Genomic DNA, 19,864 nt, shown 5'->3' with positions numbered 1-19,864 from the left:
CTCAGTGGATTAAGCCTGCTTGCATTCACTCTATCTATACCCATCATAATTTTATATACCCCTATCAAATCTTCCCTCATTCTTCTACGCTCCAGGGAATAAAGTCCTAACCTATTCAACCTTTCTCTGTAACTGAGTTTCTCAAGTCCCGGCAACATCCTTGTAAACCTTCTCTGCACTCTTTCAACATTATTTATATCCTTCCTGTAATTTGGTGACCAAAACTGAACACAATACTCCAGATTCGGCCTCACCAATGCCTTATACAACCTCATCATAACATTCCAGCTCTTATACTCAATACTTTGATTAATAAAGGCCAATGTACCAAAAGCTCTCTTTACGACCCTATCTACCTGTGACGCCACTTTTAGGGAATTTTGTACCTGTATTTCCAGATCCCTCTGTTCCACTGCACTCCTCAGTGCCTTACCATTTACCCTGTATGTTCTACCTTGGTTTGTCCTTCCAAAGTGCAATACCACACACTTGTCAGTATTAAACTCCATCTGCCATTTTTCAGCCCATTTTTCCAGCTGGTCCAAGTCCCTCTGCAGGCTCTGAAAACCTTCCTCATTGTCTACTACACCTCCAATCTTTGTATCATCAGCAAATTTGCTGATCCAATTTACCACATTATCATCCAGATCATTGACATAGAGGACAAATAACAATGGACCCAGCACTGATCTCTGTAGCACACCATTAGTCACAGGCCTCCACTCTGAGAAGCAATCCTCTACTACCACTCTTTGGTTTCTTCCATTGAGCCAATGTCTAATCCAGTTTACCACCTCTCCATGTATACCTAGCGACTGAATTTTCCTAACTAACCTCCCATGCGGGACCTTGTCAAAGGCCTTACTGAAGTCCATGTAGACAATATCCACTGCCTTCCCTTCATCCACTTTCCTGGTAACCTCCTCGAAAGGCTCCAACAGATTGGTCAAACATGACCTACCACGCACAAAGCCATGTTGACTCTCCCTAATAAGTCCCTGTCTATCCAAATGCTTGTAGATTCTGTCTCTTAGTACTCCCTCCAATAACTTACCTACTACCGACATTAAACTTACTGGCCTATAATTTCCCGGATTACTTTTCGATCCTTTTTTAAACAACGGAACAACATGAGCCACTCTCCAATCCTCCGGCACCTCACCTGTAGACAGCGACATTTTAAATATTTCTGCCTGGGCCCCTGCAATTTCAACACTAGTCTCCTTCAAGGTCCGAGGGAACACCCTGTCAGGTCCTGGGGTTTTATCCACTTTAATTTTCCTCAAGACAGCAAGGACCTCCTCCTTTTCGATCTGTATAGTTTCCATGATCTCACTACTTGTTTCCCTTAATTCCATAGACTTCATGCCAGTTTCCTTAGTAAATACAGATGCAAAAAACCTATTTAAGATCTCCCCCATTTCCTTTGGTTCCGCACATAGCCGACCACTCTGATCTTCAAGAGGACCAATTTTATCCCTTACAATCCTTTTGCTCTTAATATACCTGTAAAAGCTCTTTGGATTATCCTTCACTTTGACTGCCAAGGCAACCTCATGTCTTATTTTAGCCCTCCTGATTTCTTCCTTAAGTATTTTCTTGCACTTCTTATACTCCTCAGGCACCTTATTTATTCCCTGCTTCCTATACATGTCATACAACTCCCTCTTCTTCTTTATCAGAGTTGCAATATCCCTTGAGAACCAAGGTTCCTTATTCCTATTCACTTTGCCTTTAATCCTGACAGGAACATACAAACTCTGCACTCTCAAAATTTCTCCTGTGAAGGCTTCCCACCCTCCGATCACTTCTGCCTCTTCTGTCGCTGCCTCCAAAGTCTTCATCAAAGTCATGACCATCTCCGGACCAATAATTCAGATGCTCAATGGACTTGCCTCTCCTCTTTCTTGATCGTTGTTCCTAACTCCCTTCTCCTTTGGCCCATGGTGTTGCTTACAAACCTAGGATGCACCTTTTGGTATTTAAGAAATTTGGCATTTATATACTTTGGCCCCGGATGTTAAAAGAAATGCTTTGCAGTCAATGCAATATATTTCAAATATGGTGACCATGCCAGCCAGTTTGTGCAGGACAAGATGTCGCAAGTAGTGGCTTCTGTTGTGTATTATGACCTGTACTTACAAGTGCCGTGGATTTAAAAAAATATGTTATCCCTGGTCTAAATGTTACTGCTGAGACTCAACATAATTTTGAAAATATGCCATTTACACAGGACTCCTTACTTTAGACTTCTAATTTAATTAATTTGCAAAATCAAGCTGATTAACATTTTACTTGGAATTTTTTACACACTTTAAGGGATTGCACAGCATTAGCTGACTGCTGCTGCTAGCAATGAATTTTATTTTATCACCTTCACCAATTACATTAACTACAATGCATTTCTCTTATCAGAAATTGTACTGAAGATTGCTCTGATTATTAGTTGCAATTGGTGTTTTTCTTTACATTTTTCAGTTACTAGATGCTTTGGAGCTATCTCAGAGCCCACTGTTGTTCAGGCTTCTGACTGGAGTTCTGTGTCGTGACAGTAAACACATCATGGAGGAAGCATTTCAGACCTGCTTTCAAAATATAGCACATCGGTATTGTATACCATAGAGCACTGGGAAACTGGACCATAAAATCTTAATCTTTGTATTTTGAGTTCCATTGCTACTTCAGATCATGCCTGCAAAAAAAAAATTCTATGATGTCTATGTGCTTTTAGTTTATAGCCTCAGCTTTCAGAGTAAACTCATTGAACCAGAAATAGCTTAGATATTTACTTGTACTTTGCCCCCAGCAAGTAAGATTTTTATGTTGGACTTGTTTGACAGAAACTATGTGCACGGGTGAGATTTCTTTTATTGAAATAGGCAAGTTCTTGTTAGTTTTATTAACCATATAACCATATAATAATTACAGCTTGGAAACAGGCCATCTCGGCCCTTCTAGTCCGTGCCGAATTCTTACTGTCACCTAGTCCCACCGACCTGCACTCGGCCCATAACCCTCCATTCCTTTCTTGTCCATATAGCTATCCAATTTAACTTTAAATGACAACATCAAACCTGCCTCAACCACTCCTGCTGAAAGCTCGTTCCACACAGCCACCACTCTCTGAGTAAAGAAGTTCCCCCTCATGTTACCCCTAAACTTTTGCCCTTTAACTCTCAACTCATGTCCTCTTGTTTGAATCTCCCCTACTCTCAATGGAAAAAGCCTATCCACATCAATTCTATCTATCCCCCTCATAATTTTAAATACCTCTATCAAGTCCCCACTCAACCTTTACGCTCCAAAGAATAAAGGCCCGACTTATTCAACCTTTCTCTGTAACTTAGGTGATGAAACCCAGGTAACATTCTAGTAAATCTTCTCTGTACTCTCTATTTTGTTGACATTTTTCTTATAATTTGGTGACCAGAACTGTACACAATACTCCAAATTTGGCCTCACCAATGCCTTGTACAATTTCAACATTACATCCCAACTCCTATACTCAATGCTCTGATTTATAAAGGCCAGCATACCAAAAGCTTTCTTCACCACCCTATCCACATGAGATTCCACCTTCTGGGAACTATGCACCATTATTCCTAGATCCCTTTGTTCTACTGCATTCTTCAATGCCCTACCATTTACCATGTCTGTCCTATTTTGATTAGTCCTACCAAAATGTGGTACCTCACATTTATCAGCATTAAACTCTATCTGCCATCTTTCAGCCCACTCTTCTAACTGGCCTAAATCTCTCTGCAAGCTTTGAAAACCTACTTCATTATCCATAACTCCACCTATCTTAGTATCATCTGCATACTTACTCATCCAATTTACCACCCCATCATCCAGATCATTAATGTATATGACAAATAACACTGGACCTAGTATAGATCCCTGAGGTACACCACTAGTCATCGGCCTCCAATCTGACACACAGTTAACCACCACTACTCTCTGGTGTCTCCCATCCAGCCATTGCTGAATCCATTTTACTACTTCAATATTAATACCTAACGATTGAACCTTCCTAACCAACCTTCCGTGTGGGACCTTGTCAAAGGCCTTACTGAAGTCCAGATAGACAACATCCACCGCTTTACCCTCGTCAATATTCCTAGTAACCTCTTCAAAAAATTCAATGAGATTTGTCAAACACGACCTTCCATGCACAAATTCATATTGACTGTTCCTAATCAGACCGTCTGTCCAGAATATTATATATACCATCCTTAAGAATACTTTCCATCAATTTACCCACCACTGACGTCAACTGCTCAGTTTAACATTCTCTACAGCTGTACTCAAAATGGTAAATAAGATATTGATTCCTACATCTGCATATAGGTAAGTGGATATTGATTTCTGCAGCTGCACCTGTGCTACTTTGCACAGGCTAAAAGGATGCGATAGGGTAGTGGCTAATTCTTCTCTGAGAGGCTACCCAATAATAGTGAATGAAAATTTCTGTCATCTGAAAACAAAAATGCTGGAAAAGTCATGCAGCCGTGAAAAGGACAATGAAATTCTCTGTTCAGGTCAATGACATTTCATCAGCATAGAATATTCTCCATTGTACTTTTCATTTATTCACTGTCGAGACCATCTATGCGTTTGGCTTGTCAAAAAAAAAAGCAGGTGTGATCAGAGGAGATATTTTTCTTAAGGGAATTCATAGTTTGGGTCGGGAGGTGTAAGAAGCCTGGTCAATCTGGCCAGTTAATTGCAGTTCTCCAACCAGAGATCCTTCTAAAAACGCTTTTATGAATGCCAATCGTAGTAGATTTAAATGTGACTTTATGTCCATCTTGTGCCTAGCCTCCAAAAACACGGAGACTGCAGTAAGTAGATTCTGAGTTTACTCTGGATAGATTATTGAAAATATTGATGTTTAATAGTTTGAAGTTGGCATTCTACTGAATAATATGGATATATTTTGTTTAGTAAAATAATTGGAGAGTTTTGGTTTGCACTGAAAGATAGATCTTTCACTATTTGCTTCAGGGGTTCCTGTGCAAAGCAAGTGGCCCTGCTAGAAGCTGCCTATGAGATGTTTGGAAATGAAGAAATGCTTCGTAATACAACAAGGCTTTTTGTTCTGGACCGCTCTCTGCTTACCCTCATTTCTCACTGCAGCCCAGATGCTTTAAGGGAGTTTTTCTGCAAAATTGTGAAGGATGCCATGGGAATTATACAATCTAGATTCATAAAGGTGAGGGCAAAATTTTATCACAGTTTTTATTGTAATGTGAATTTGTAAAGCATTGCTTATATTTTTACTGTGTTTCTGTTTGTTGTATTGTCAAATATGAAATATTTTCTCATAAAATTCAAGTTAGAAGACAAAATATTGACGCCATTGCTATTTTGTTCACCAAAAAACTTCAGAATTTTTAAAAATAAATTTTATTTCTTGCAGATAAATGAGTCCTCCTTTGACAACCAATTGACAAAGAAAATAGGTTGTTACAAGATGTTTGAAGTCATGTATGCACGCTTGTCAAAGAACGATGTCTATTCAGATCAGTCAAAAATAATCCAAGCTTTCCATTCCTCGGGCACTATAGAAGGCAACAAGCTTTCAAAACTTCTACTGAAGTAAGTTTTGTCATCCCTAAAATAGCTACCAAGCATTTGAAAGACCTCCAGGCATATTCATGTTATTTTTGTTTTAGTTTTTGGAGATACTTCACAAAAGCTCAATAGAACATAAATCAAGCCCCTTGATCCATGATGTTGTATTAAGCTAATGATGCCTAATTCCTTGTGTCTGACCATTTATACAATTGTGGCAATGAGATATTGTCAATTGTGAATGCCACCAAAATTTGTCAGTGCAACAGCAGTTGTATTTCCATTTTGGAAAAATAAACACTACTTAGGAATCATTGATGTATTTCAATTATTAAAGACTGTCATAACCCTTTGATGAAGGGTTCCATTGGAAGAATTTGTAATTTACTATTACAATGGGATAAGCATCCTTTATTTAAGATTAAACAAGATTGGGAAAAGGAACTCAATTTGACTTTTATGACGGAGGATTGGACGCGGATTCTGAAGTTAGTTAACTCTTCTTCAATCTGTGCTAGTCATTCACCGATTCAATTTAAAATTGTACATCGTTACTATTTGATGAAGGAGAGAATGTCTAAAATATTTCCTAATGTTGATAGTAATTACGATAGATGTAAAACTGAGACAGCTACACTGACACACATATTTTGGTCCTGTTCTATACTGGAACAGTTCTGGAAGTCAATTTTTTCTACAATTTCTAAAGCACTTAAAATTAATTTACAACCTAACAAATTAACTGTGCTTTTTGGAATAATTCCTCAAAATATCCGTGATATCTCTGTGTCTGACCAACATGTTATTGCATTTGTTACATTGATATCTTGGAGGGCCATTTTGTTGAAATGGAAGGATACATCGGCTCCCATTTTGTCACAATGGTTCTCTCAAGTGATGCTGTGTCTTAGTTTGGAGAAAATTAGAAGTCGACCTTTTGAACCTATGTTTGATTTTGAGAAAAAATGGGGTTCATTTACTTGTTACTATCATTTGAGTTAATTGATAGATTTCCTCCACGATCTAATTGTAAATTTTTGGTATATTTTTTTCTTGCTGGCGGTTTGATGTTTATCTTTAGAAGCCTTTTATATGACGCATGGCTCTGAGGTTGAACACCTAATGGGGGTTTTTTTCTCACTTTTCCTTGCTTAGTAGGGGTTTTTTCTCTTTTTTTGGGTCACCAAAATTTTTTCAATCTTTAAAACAATGTTTTTTTTTCTTGAGACATTGTAAGTGTTGCCTACTTCGATATACTCTTTTGCATCTCCCCCTCCCCCTCCAGCTTTCAAATCCCTTACTCACTCTTCCTTCAGTTAGTCCTGACGAAGGGTCTCGGCCTGAAACGTCGACTGCGCCTCTTCCTATAGATGCTGCTTGGCCTGCTGCGTTCACCAGCAACTTTGATGTATGTTGCTTGAATTTCCAGCATCTGCAGAATTCCTGTTGTTTTCGATATACTCTTGTTAATTTTGGATAATAATAATAGTAAAATGATTTGAAATGAAAAAAAAGACTGTCATATTTATATGAAAGTGGTCATCATATCATGACATTTAAGCATTAGAATAGAGAACAGCCCTGGTTTGCATTAATTACTATTTTGTAGGAAACACATGCTCTTCATGTACAACTGACAGGACTGTATTTGTTTCTGTCTACGAAGGTCCTGTCATGATGCAGTTACAGAAAACATGGCTGGCGAAACTCAGCTGTTGGAGAAGAGGCGTCAGTACCATTGTGCAGCATATAACTGCATTATTTCAATCCTTTGTTGCATTTTTACGGAGGCTAAATTTTATCAAGGATTCCTTTTCAGTGAAAAACCGGAGAAGGTAGGATGATGACCATAAATCTATAGTTCTTCATGTACTCAACATGCTTTTGTATTACATTTCATTTCTGATGCTGGTACTAGTAGCTGCTGTGTTAATAATGCTCCTGGCTGAAGGCTACGGTTACCTTATAAGGTAACTGGAGAATGCACCCTAACAGGTGTATGTAACAAGATTCCTTACCTGAAAATGACTTTTATTTGCATTAGTAATGCTTGGTATAATCACCCTCACCAAGGTAAAGATGGTGTTTTTTGTTAGTTCTCAGATGGCGATTTGAATGATAGAGCATTAGTATTAGGTTCTAGAATCATAACATTGTACTCTTCAGTTATTTATTTACCTTTCAAAACATATTACTAAATCTGCTTTTGTAGTTCCTTCAGGTGGTACGCTGCAGATGATTACAAACTTTATAAACAAGAGTCACCAAACTGTATAGCCCAGGTATCGGCCAACTTTGCCCATCCTATTTGCCTGCATTCGGCCTGCACTCCACATCTCCTTTCCTCTCAAAGTATCTGTCCAAATGCCTTCTAAGCATTGTAATTGTTCCTGCCTTTACCACCTCCAAGAACTCTTCCATATAACCAGTATTCTCTGTGTTGAAAAACTTCCTCCTCAGATCTCCTTTAAATTTTGTCATCATCATCCACATTATATTGTCAAGCTTTATAGTTCCCTCCCCTGCTAAAAGGACTTTGATTGTGATCCTCAAATTCTTAAATCTCAGTCAAGTGGTCCCCTCAAGCACCTGCATTCCAGTAGTAATCAACACAGTTTATCCAAACGCTGCTTGTCACTAAACCCCAGCATTCCAGGCAATGCCCTGGTAAATTTCTTTTGCACTTTTTAACACAATTACATCCTTCCTGTAATCTTGTGACTAGATTTGTACACAATACTCCAGTGTGGCCAAACTAAAATTTATACGGAGGCATCCCCATTCTTGCATTCAGTGAATTGTCTTATGAAGGCAAACATGCCAAGTACTTCGTCACTATCTTATCCACGTGTGTCACCATTTTAAGAAAGCAATGAGTTTGCGCTCCAAGGTTTCTCTGAACATGAATACACCATAGGTCCTTGCCATTTACTGTATATGTCCTGTTAATATTTAGCACCCCAAAATATAATTCCTCACACTTAATTAATTTCCGCAATCTAGTGTGTACTTTGTACAGCAAAATTCAGAGGCATTTACAGGTTTTTAATTTGGCTTGGGTTGGGAGTTCCCAAAACAAACATGCATACTTAATTTGTAAATTATATACATACTTGTTCTGGCTATGATTTGAATATTCTTGTGGTGATCTCAGAGGTGATGGCTCATATTAGTGTCCAGTGATTCTAAGAATCAGAATCAGGTTTAATATCACTGACATGAAATCTGTTGTTTTGCCGTACATTGCAATACATCAGAATACTATAAATTACAATTAGAGAAATGTATATATAAAAATAAATTTAAATAAACATAGTGCAAAAAGAGAGCAAAACTACTGAGGTAGTGTTCATGGGTTCGTTTGTTGTCCATTCAGAAATCTGTTAGTGGATGGGAAGAAGCTGTTCCTAAGTCATTGAGTGTGTGGCTCCTGTACATCCTCCCTGATGGTCATAATAGGAAGAGAGCATATCCTGAGTGATGGGGGGGAGGAGTGGTGTGGGGGGCTCCGTAATACCTTCTTGAAGCATCACCTTTTGAAGATGTCCTCGATGCTGGGTGGCTAGTGCCCATGATGGACCTGGCTGAGTTTGCAACCCCCTATGGACTTTTCTGATCCTGTGTGGTAGTCCCTCTGTAGCAGACAGTGATGCAACTCGTTAGAATGTTCTCCACAGTACATCTGTAAAAATTTGCAAGAGTCTTTGGTGACACTCCTAATGAAATATACCCGCTGTTGGGCCATCTTTGTAATTGCATCAATATGTTGGGCCCAGGATAGATCTTCTGAGACGTTGACACCCAGGAACTTGAAAGTGCTCACCCTTTCCACTGTTGTTCCCACGTTGAGGACTGGTGCGTGCTCCCTCAACTTCCCCTTCCTGAAGTCCACAATCAGTTCCTTGGTCTTTCTAACATTGAGTACAGGGTTGTTGCTATGACACACTCAACCAAACGTCGTCTGTACCTCTTCCTAGAGATGCTGCCTGGCCTGCTGCGTTCACCAGCAACTTTTACGTGTGTTGTTTGCAATCTATTTCACTCCTGTTCACTTCCTCATCATGATTTGAGGTTCTACCAACAATAGTTGTCATTGGCAAATTTATAGATGGCGTTTGAGATGTGCTTAGCCGCGTAGTCATGATAGTAGAGCAGTGGGTTAATCCACAATAACATAATAACTAAAAAGATAATTTACAAAACATTGTACGTATCTTTTATTTAGTTTTCTCAGAATAATGATAGTTATGAAGTAAATTTCAATACACAAGCATAAAGCAAAACATATGTGAATTAAACGGAATTGTATAACGGGCAGACTTTCACTTTCTACATTACTGAATCCTGCAGTTAATTCCAAATTAATGTAGAAAATCCCTCAGCTGATTTGGAAGGATTCAATGGTCCAACCCTGTACATTCTAACCCAGCTTTTAGTTCTGTGTAAATATTTTTTCTGCACTACTTGCTAAGAAATCTGCTTGAAATTAGACATATAATAACTCTTTACACGAAAGATTGCAGGCTCCAATTGTCAACATTCCAACCGGCAGTTAAATTGGAAATGGATGGTTTCCTGTTCCAGACTTTTTTTTTGCTTTTCCTTGTCTGAAGTGGCCTCAAACTCTCCGTTTTTGAGAGTTCAGATTTAGACCCTAACATTTAGCTTCAGTAGAGGATCGTGTAAACCTTCTTGCTGTAGGTAAAAATAGTAAAACATAATAACAGAAAAAGATAATTTAAGAAACACTCTAATATCTTTCATTTAGTTTTCTCAGAAAAATTTGTTTTATGAAGTAAATTTCCATATGCAATTATGCAGCAAAATATGTTAAATATAATTTTGAGTTGTTCTGACACTGTGTATCAATAGTTCCAATGCACATGATAAACCTGCGTGCCACCTTGGCTGAACAGAGGAGCACTTTAGACTATGACAACTGTGCTGCTCCAAAGAGTGCTACATGAGGTCATTCTTACCTTTGGCCATTTGGCTTTATAATGAATTAACCTATAGCTGGGTAAGTGATGACCCCCCCCCCCCACCCCCCGTTAGGCTCTTACTAACCTCTCTTTACCAGAGCTCTGTTTAAGTTCTATTTAGCTCTGTTTATCACACCCCGCTATCGCGGACACCCTGTGCAATACTACCATCACTTCTTATCTGGACGTTGTGAATGTGCACCCATTACTGTATAATATTATGGTAATTCTTGCACTACCAGCTTATCAGTGTGAACTTGGAAATCTTGTAATCTTTGATTTCTAAATTTTGTACATCTTGTTTTTAAGGTAACTTTTTTTAATTCTTCCTTCTCTTCTAATATTGGTAAATCTGTGCACTTGTAATGCTACTGTGACATTGTAATTTCCTTTGGGATCAATAAGGTTTCTCTCTATCTATCTATAGCCTTATTGGGGGAAAAAAATGAAACTATGAGCTGATAATACAGATTGACAGTGGCATGTGCTTTTTTATGGCCGCTATTAAGACTGCATCCATCTGCTTACAAAAAATATTGTAAATATGACTTTAGAATGAATTCTGAATTATGTTAGCATTCTCTTGATTTATCTGCAGCTGTCCGACCTGGCTTCACCCGAAGGTTATACTTGTCTTTATTCCTCTGTTCACAGTGCAGAAAATAAATTATTTTATATGCATACAAACAAATGTATCTATTAAAACTTCTATTTTTAAACATTTTCTATGACACACATCCCACTCTGCAAAAACTCGTTTCAGGGAGGTAGCACCACCATTTCAGGGAGGTAGCACCCCCGCCCCCCGCAACCCCATATCCCCACCCCCACCCCCCACGGTCGACCTCCAAGGGTGTAGGCAATACTTTGTTTAGTGATTTTGTCTAATCTGTAAACCAAGTTGGGTATATGCAGAAAATGTGACATTAAAATATGTATTTATATTATATTATCATGTTTATTCTATTACAACTTTAAGCAAGTCTACAGGGAGTTTGGCCTCATCAAGTCGGACATGAATAGTGTAGCTCCTTAGCAGCCAGCTAGTTTAAATAATGTTAGCTATGCTAATGAATGAATGACACCTGTTAAACTCACCTCAACTTGTCTTTTACATTTTAACCCACCATGGGCAATAGAAAAGTCACTGTTGCAAACGGTGAAGCGAGCAACACTGTCATTATTTTTGAGGTCAACTGTAAAGCCCGCCCACAGAGAAAACTGATAGGTCTACTTAGCAGGGGTCCCCAACATTTTTTGCACCGCAGATCGGTTTAATAATATTGACAATATTCTTGTGGACCAGCCGACTGGGTGGGGGGGGAGGGTTAATCACGACCGGAATGTAAGTGATAAGTCAATAGCATCATAACATTTTAAGTAACATTTGGATATTAAACACACAGCGCATATTTTCCCCGTATAAACATATAAAGTCATTGCAACATACCAATATCGCTGAATCAGTGGGAGCCCTGGGCTTGTTTTCCTGCAACAACACGGTCCTATCGAGGGGTGAGGGGAGACAGCGATACTCGAAGGGGGTTCCTTATGTCCAGTCTATTCCGCAATTTAGTTTTCGTTGCATTCATTGCAGAAAACTCCGCTTCACAGAGATATGCTGAAAATGGAAACAACGTTTTCAGTGCTTTCGTGGCTATCTCAGGATATTCAGCCTTGACTTTGATACAGAATGCCGGCAGAGATGTTATGTCAAACACTGTCATTATGCCCACCACCATTTGCAAGCCCGAGGAGTTGATCATCTTCCCGTGCTGACATGGATGATTCACCGGGGACATTCATAAATGGGTCACGGACCCATTCCTTTGCACGTCTTGGGTCACTGATGACCTCGCGTGCGTTAAAATTCAACAGTACGTGACAGGGAATGAGGAAAGGTGCAGCTGACTCATATCGTTTCATATCGCCAAATCATATCGTTTTCTGCCGGCCCAGTGCTTGGGAACCACTCTTAGCACGAAGAGAGACCGATCAGGATGCTCGGTCTCCCTAGCCCTCTCCCTCTCAAAAAAAATATTTCCGGGATATTGTTTATAACTTCCGGGCGTCAGGGAGCCACTATCTATATGCGGGAGACTCCCGGAACTTCCGGGAGAGGTGCGATGTCTGCCATGAGCACTCCAAAATTTGAGATTACAGTTTGCAAAAGCACTTTTTTATTTCCTTTAAATAGCGGATAAGTTAATTGACTTTTTTGGTGCCCAAGGATATTAACGTATGTATTTTATGGCCTCCTGAACATTTTTATCTCCTCAAAAATAGCATGGAATGCTAGCTGTGTCTATTGTTAACATTCGAGTGCTTTTATGAATTTATTTAAATTTAAGTATTTTGGGAGGGAAACATAAGACCTGCTGATCTTGAAATTACTGGAGAATTCCAGCATTGTGCCCCAAGCTACTAGCACTACTCACGCAGTGGCCTTTGGACTATCGTATGAAAGCTGACGTCCCCAGCCTGTTGGTCATGTTTTGCCAACAATTTCCAAAAGAAACCCAAAATACTGCAGATGGTGGAAATCTAAAATAAAAACAAATGCTGGAAATACTCAGCAGTTCAGGCTGCATCTGTGGAAAGAGAAACAGAGTCAGCATTTCAAGTCAGTGACCCATGTCAGAACTGGACTGTGCGTTGGCATTGGACTCCTTGCAGAATCAAATGACAGTGCAAAATTCCCCATCACTGAACCAGGTTAGATTTGCAGCAAGAACAGTGAGTCGTTTTATGTGAGTAAGAGGAATGACTGCTTAAGTATAAGATCATCTACACTTCAATTAACTATATTTAATTTAGTTATTTATAAAGGTAAGCAGTATTTTTTTCAAATTTCAAATCATTGTCAATTTTTTAACTTTTAAAAGCTTTGAGTGATTCATAAATGCAGCAGGTAAACAGATTCATTCATAGTTTTTCATAGCATGCAAAGTCCCTGGCCTAGTTTTCACAACTCTTAATGATTTTCACCAGATGTGTGGTGGGCAGAGTGTATTTCACCCATTCTCCACTCCAAATGGGCATGACAGTCTTGAATGGCAAAATCTTAACTATTCCGATGTCTTCTCGATCAATCCTGGTTAATTAGGAATGGCTTTTCCTATCATCAGAAGTACTAAGTATGATTTTTGAGTTCCTTTTTTATAGGAAAGATATAATTAGGCTGAAAAGTGTGCAAAGGAAATTTATAAGAATTGTTGGCAGAACTCAAGAATCTTAGTCATAGGGAGTGATTAGGCAGTTAGAGCATTATTCCTTGGAATGTAGGAAACTTGACGGGTGACCTTACATAGAGAGTATAAAATAATGTATAATATGGTGTCTTGATTGACATGAATATGTTAGGGCAAAGGACCTGTTTCCTTGCTATGTCATTCTAGAATTCAATGATCATTTCTTCATTTTTCTTTTGCAGAATATTTTTATCTTTGAAAATTTGATAGATATTCAACGTACCTACAATTTTCCAGTGGAAATTGAAGTAAGTCTCATCAATTATGTGTCAGGTTCGGTGGTTTTTGACAAATGGTGCATTTGTGTCAACATCATCACCAGGCAAATTTGGCTCGTTGCTTAGTGTGGAAGGAAAATGAAGGACTAACAATCAAAAAGAGTATAAAATAAAGCAAACAACGTTTAAAAATGCACATTAAAAAATCAAGATATTCAAGTTCAGCAAGTTCAGTAATCTTGTATTATTATCTGGAATGAAGAGTCTTTGAAAACTAATTTGTTTTTCCTACTTTAAATATACTAGAAAGGTGGTCGTTATGAATATACAAAAGGTAAAGTGCAATGTGTAGTGCCGCCACCTCCAACGGGATCCCACCACTAAGCACATCTTTCCCTCCCCCCGCTCTGCATTCCGCAGGGATTGCTCCCTACACAACTCCCTTGTCCATTCGTCCCCCCCATCCCTCCCCACTGATCTCCCTCCTGGCACTTATCCGTGTAAGCGGAACAAGTGCTACACATGCCCCTACACTTCCTCCCTTACCACCATTCAGGGCCCCAAACAGTCCTTCCAGGTGAGGCATCACTTCACCTGTGAGTCGACTGGGGTGATATACTGCGTCCAGTACTCCCGATGTGGCCTTTTATATATTGGTGAGACCCGACGCAGACTGGGAGACCGCTTTGCTGAACATCTACGCTCTGTCCGCCAGAGAAAGCAGGATCTCCCAGTGGCCACACATTTTAATTCCACATCCCATTCCCATTCTGACATGTCTATCCACGGCCTCCTCTACTGTAAAGATGAAGCCACACTCAGGTTGGAGGAACAACACCTTATATTCCGTCTGGGTAGCCTCCAACCTGATGGCATGAACATTGACTTCTCTAACTTCCGCTAGGCCCCACCTCCCCCTCGTACCCCAGCTGTTACTCCTTTTTATGCATACATTCTTTATCTCACTCTCCTTTTTCTCCCTCTGTCCCTCTGAATATACCTCTTGCCCATCCTCTGGGTCACCCCCCCCCCCCAGTCTTTCTCCCTAGGCCTCCTGTCCCATGATCCTCTCGTATCCCCTTTTGCCTATCACCTGTCCAGCTCTCGGCTCTATCCCTCCCCCTCCTGTCTTCTCCTATCATTTTGCATCTCCCCCTCCCCCTCCAGCTTTCAAATCCCTTACTCACTCTTCCTTCAGTTAGTCCTGACGAAGGGTCTCGGCCTGAAACGTCGACTGCGCCTCTTCCTATAGATGCTGCTTGGCCTGCTGCGTTCACCAGCAACTTTGATGTATGTTGCTTGAATTTCCAGCATCTGCAGAATTCCTGTTGTTTGCAAGGTATTTGGCCTTGATATGGAAGTATTTTACAAATTTTAAATGTTCTGTTTTAGGTCCCAGTTGAGAAGAAAAAAAGGTATTTTGCTATTCGAAAAGAAGCTCGAGATGCAGCAGAGGGTGATTCAGGTTTGTGTGAAGTTTCATATAAAATTTAGATTTTGCGGTAAATTAGAATGGCATATTTAAATAAATCTTTCCAATAAATGGTAATATTTATTCTCTTGTGATTTTAATCCTTTTCTGTTGTGGGATTATCAGAAAATATCAAAAGCAATATGAGTAAAGAACCTGTTTCTAGTATTGTCATAATAATTTGTAATAATAACTTCTCAATATCCCTAATAACATCATAAATAATACAGGCAAACTTCATGTTATGGGTTGTGTCCCTATAAAATGGTCTGTATCATAACTTTGAAGTAGCAGCCGGCATCCACTTAACTTGTATCCTTAATGATTATGAACAATTCTGTCATGTCTCCTCGCATTCTACATCTACTTAATTCAATCTTTCTTCATAGTTCATGCCCTGCAGACCTGGAATGAGTCCAGTCACCCTTTGCTGGACTCTCTCCAGTGCCTTCACATCCTCACAAAATATGGAGACCAAAATTGTACACAGCGTTCAAGGGACATTATACAACTTACGGAGAATGCCTCTAGACTTGAACTCCATTGAGCGCATTATCTGGCCCAATATTCTATTCGCCTTCCTCATCACTTCTGTGCATTGTCTAGATGTTGATAGTAGTGACTCTACCAGGACGCACAAATCCTTCTCATGCAGTGCACTTCCTAACTCTACTTCCTACATGTATTATTTTACATTTAAATTTCATCTGTCATTTATCTGCCCATATCTGGATTTCGTTTAGATCTAACTGTATTGATTCTGCTGCCTGAATGTATTCAGCCCATCCCCCTTATTTTGTGTCATCGGCAAACTTTACTAGTTTATCGGTTATGTGCTTATCCAAATCATTAATGTAAATTAAAGACAGAAAAACCGATCCCTGCAGAACTGCATTTTTAACATCTTCTAGGTGTGAAAATGATCCTCTCGCCATAACTCGTTTTCTGTTTTTTTTTGAGCCAATTCTGCATCCATTCGCACATCTTATTCTGAATCTCTACTTTCTGTAATTTGATGGGGTACATCTTATGGGATACCTTGTCAAAAGCCTTCTGAAAGTGCAAGTAAATGATATCAATCACTCTATTGTTATTATAAATTTTAGTTGCCTCTTCATAGAGTTGACCCATAATGGCCTGTTACTGTGCTGTATCTCTAAATAAAATAAATGTGTAAATGTGACTGTAAATGCACAACTAGGCTATTCTCTATGATCTCCCATCAATGCAGAGAGTGGAGACAAAATTTTTGAGAGGAAGGGACCAGAGAAAAGTCTGAAAGGCAAAGAGGACAGTAGCCGGATGGATAGATGATGAGGATTTCTAACAATGAAATGTTAAAGGAGAAGTCTTATCTTTAGGAGGACCAATGCCCAGAGCAAAGCTGCTTTAGCTTACCCTCAATCTCCCTGAAAGTTTGAGGTCTCAACTTTTCTTGGGCTTAGAGTACATGGTAAAAATTTTGCACAAGTAGTATAACTGAATATTGAAGGTGGTTCCACTTGCGCATCAGTCTTTGTGTGCACAAGCATTGCATGCATGGTGAATCCATTTGGAAGTTCAGAAGACGTGTCTAACTTCAGCCTGTTGTTGATGACCCTTCTCTTTATTCAGCAGGACCCCATTATTTGTCTTCCCAGTCATACATGGTTGACAGTAGTCTCAGTGAAGAAATGAGTCAGTTTGACTTCTCTACTGGCGTTCAGAGCTTCTCGTATAACTCTCAAGATCCCACACTGTCAGTGGGACGTTCCAGGAAGAAGGTACTCATCACTAATGGAGTAAATTATCAGAAATAATAATTAAAAAATAACAATTTTTAAGTTACTGCATCAAATAGGATGAGTTAATTTGCTTTCATCTAGGATATAACTTAGTTGTTAAATACAGTATTTATTCCATCTTCTAATTCTTTTTAAGTATTTCAGGTTTGTGGTTTTTGATGGTAAGCTTCATAGTGTAATGATTTCCATTCTGACTTCTACCTGACACTGAAGTTGTTCCTGAACTGTACCACTCATAAGATAAGAGTTGCGTTAAGTTCAGATTTGACATTTCTGCTGTTAGTCACCCCATAATTCTGTACTTCCATCATGAAGGTAAAGTATCATTTTGTTGGTGTGTGTGGAACCCATGTAATTCGGGTCATATATATCTAGCTAATTATATTATTTAAAATCACATATGCTGGTTAGATTCCTAAACAAATAATTTCAAAAGCCAGAATTGCATGACTGATACTAATCTCTGTTTTCCCACCCTATTCCCATGCTGCTTGAATTTAAAACATTTGGGCAGCTATTTGAGCTGCAGCCATCCAACAAGCCAATATACAAATGGTTTCTAATGACCTCGGGTACAAGGTAGCTCTAGTGTCATTATGTTTATTATAAGAGAGTTCAGGGCAGAAAGCTTGTAATAGTTCTGTGCCCAAGAAATTCTTAAAACTCATTAATGGAAGCCAGTCATGAAGTGCTAATTTCTTCCATCTTCATTATGATCATTTGGGAGACATTACGTAGATACTATGAATATACAGTGCCTTGCAGAAGTATTTAGCCCTCAATCCTTTGTTCATATAAAAGAATATTACAACCAGGGATTTAAGTGAGAAATTGTATTTGTGAATCACATGCTCCTGTTTTCACAGTAGAGCCTAAAAAAACAGGGAAAATGATAAAGCATGAAAGACTAAAAATTCGAAAACTGAAAGGTCTGCATTTCAAAAGTATTCATGCCCGTTTGCTCAGGTTGCAGCTGAACCACACCTTGCAGCTATTCCAGCCGGTAGTCTTTTTGGTAAGTCTCTTGTTAGCTTTGTACAACATGATGGAGCAACATTCTCCTTGCAAAATTGCTCAAGCTGTGCCAGATTAGTTGGGGAGCAGCAGTAGGCAGTAATCTTGAGGTCTTATCAGAGATGTTCAATTGGGTTAAGGTTGGGCCACTCAAGGACATCAGTTTTCTTCAGCTGAAGCCATTCCATGGTTGCTCTGGCAGTGTGCTTTGGGTCGTTCTCCTGCTGAAAAGCGGAGGCGAGCAAGTTTTTATCCAGGATCTCTGTATTTAGCAGCATTCATATTCCCATCAATCCTGACTAGATTTCCGGTCCCTCCTTTTGAAAGCATCTCCATAGTATGATGTTATCTGCACCATACTTTACTGTAAGGATGCTGATACCTGGCAGATGCGCAGTATTAGATTTACACCACATGTACCGCTTTTAAAAGAAGTATATCCTTAACTATAAAGACTTTGCAAACACCACATAGATTTATGCCTCACATACCACTTAGTGTTAAAGCCAAAAAGTTCTGCCTTAGACTCCTCTGACCACAAGACCTTCTTCCACACCTATACAGTATCTTCTGAGTGATGCTTTGCAAAGTCTGTACAAGCAAAGATGTGCTTTTTTTTTTAGCCAGGTCTTCGTTCTTGCCACTTTTCCATAAATACCGTTTTTGTACAAAGCCTTTGAGATTGTGCAGTCATGAACTTCATCTCCAGTTGCAGCCACTGACTTCTGCAGCTCACTCAGAGTGAATGTTGCCATCCCAGTAGCCTCTCTTACAAGTACCATTCTTCTCCGGTGACTAAGTTTAGAGGGATGGGATGGGATGGGATGGGATGGGATGGCCTAACCTAGGCAGTGTGGCTTTGGTTTCATATTTTTTCCACGATCGATTGCACTGAGCTCCAGGGTATGTTCAGTGCCTTTGAGATGGCCTTGTACTCTGAGTTCTGAGGTATGTCCAGTGTCTTTGAGGTGCCCTTGTACCCCTCCCAAGACTTGTGCTTCTCTATGATCATTTCCCTGACTCGCTGCGAATGCTATTTTGTCTTCATTTTGGTTTGATCTGTTGAAAATCTACCATACTGTTGGACCTTACAGGGAGAGAGGGCATTTATTCAGGTGATTCTCCAATTTTCTACATCAACAAATTGGGTGAGTTGGTAAGATAATATGCAGGATTGCACCTGAGGAAAGTTAGCATAGTAATTACAAAGGGGATGAATACTTTTTTAGCCTCACAATTTTGGTTTTTAATTTTTAGTAAATTGTTGACAGATTTTGGAATTTTTCTTTTGATTTGCCATGATGCACAATGTTTTGTAGATTAGTTTAATAAAATCCTATTTCAATATAATTTAAATTTAGAAAATGCAAAGCAAAATGTGAAAATAGTTGTAGAGGCTTTGGTACTCTTTCAAGGCACTGTATAAATTCCCAATGAGCACTATCTTATACTTCCTGCCATTAAAGATGAGCCCTCAGTGTTTGTTGTGAAGGGAGGAATAGGACTTGATGAATGCTGACATGAGCTGCTTGATCTATGTAGGAAGTAAATTTAACTGTAGGTTTGA

At 39.2% G+C, this 19,864-nt stretch overlaps 1 protein-coding gene across 3 annotated transcripts in view; it reads left to right on the top strand.

Moving 5' to 3' along the window:
• The window catches only part of prkdc (protein kinase, DNA-activated, catalytic subunit), a 303,035-nt gene that overhangs the window by 146,481 nt on the left and 136,690 nt on the right, over positions 1 to 19,864 (top strand). For 2 of the 3 annotated variants that reach the window (XR_010019774.1, XM_063063255.1), the window contains exons 40-46: positions 2,479 to 2,606; positions 5,008 to 5,215; positions 5,423 to 5,601; positions 7,244 to 7,412; positions 13,993 to 14,058; positions 15,421 to 15,493; positions 17,114 to 17,262. Coding sequence is in view for 2 of the 3 variants with exons in the window: in XM_063063255.1 (XP_062919325.1) it covers positions 2,479 to 2,606; positions 5,008 to 5,215; positions 5,423 to 5,601; positions 7,244 to 7,412; positions 13,993 to 14,058; positions 15,421 to 15,493; positions 17,114 to 17,262 (972 nt within the window). In the remaining variant the exon portion in view is untranslated. The remainder of the gene's footprint in view (positions 1 to 2,478; positions 2,607 to 5,007; positions 5,216 to 5,422; positions 5,602 to 7,243; positions 7,413 to 13,992; positions 14,059 to 15,420; positions 15,494 to 17,113; positions 17,263 to 19,864) is intronic. The other variant, XM_063063262.1, reaches the window with a different exon arrangement.

This window comes from Mobula hypostoma, chromosome 1 (genome assembly GCF_963921235.1).
Source record: "Mobula hypostoma chromosome 1, sMobHyp1.1, whole genome shotgun sequence".
NCBI classification, from domain to species: domain Eukaryota; kingdom Metazoa; phylum Chordata; class Chondrichthyes; order Myliobatiformes; family Myliobatidae; genus Mobula; species Mobula hypostoma.
This window is presented reverse-complemented; position numbering and strand designations above follow the sequence as displayed.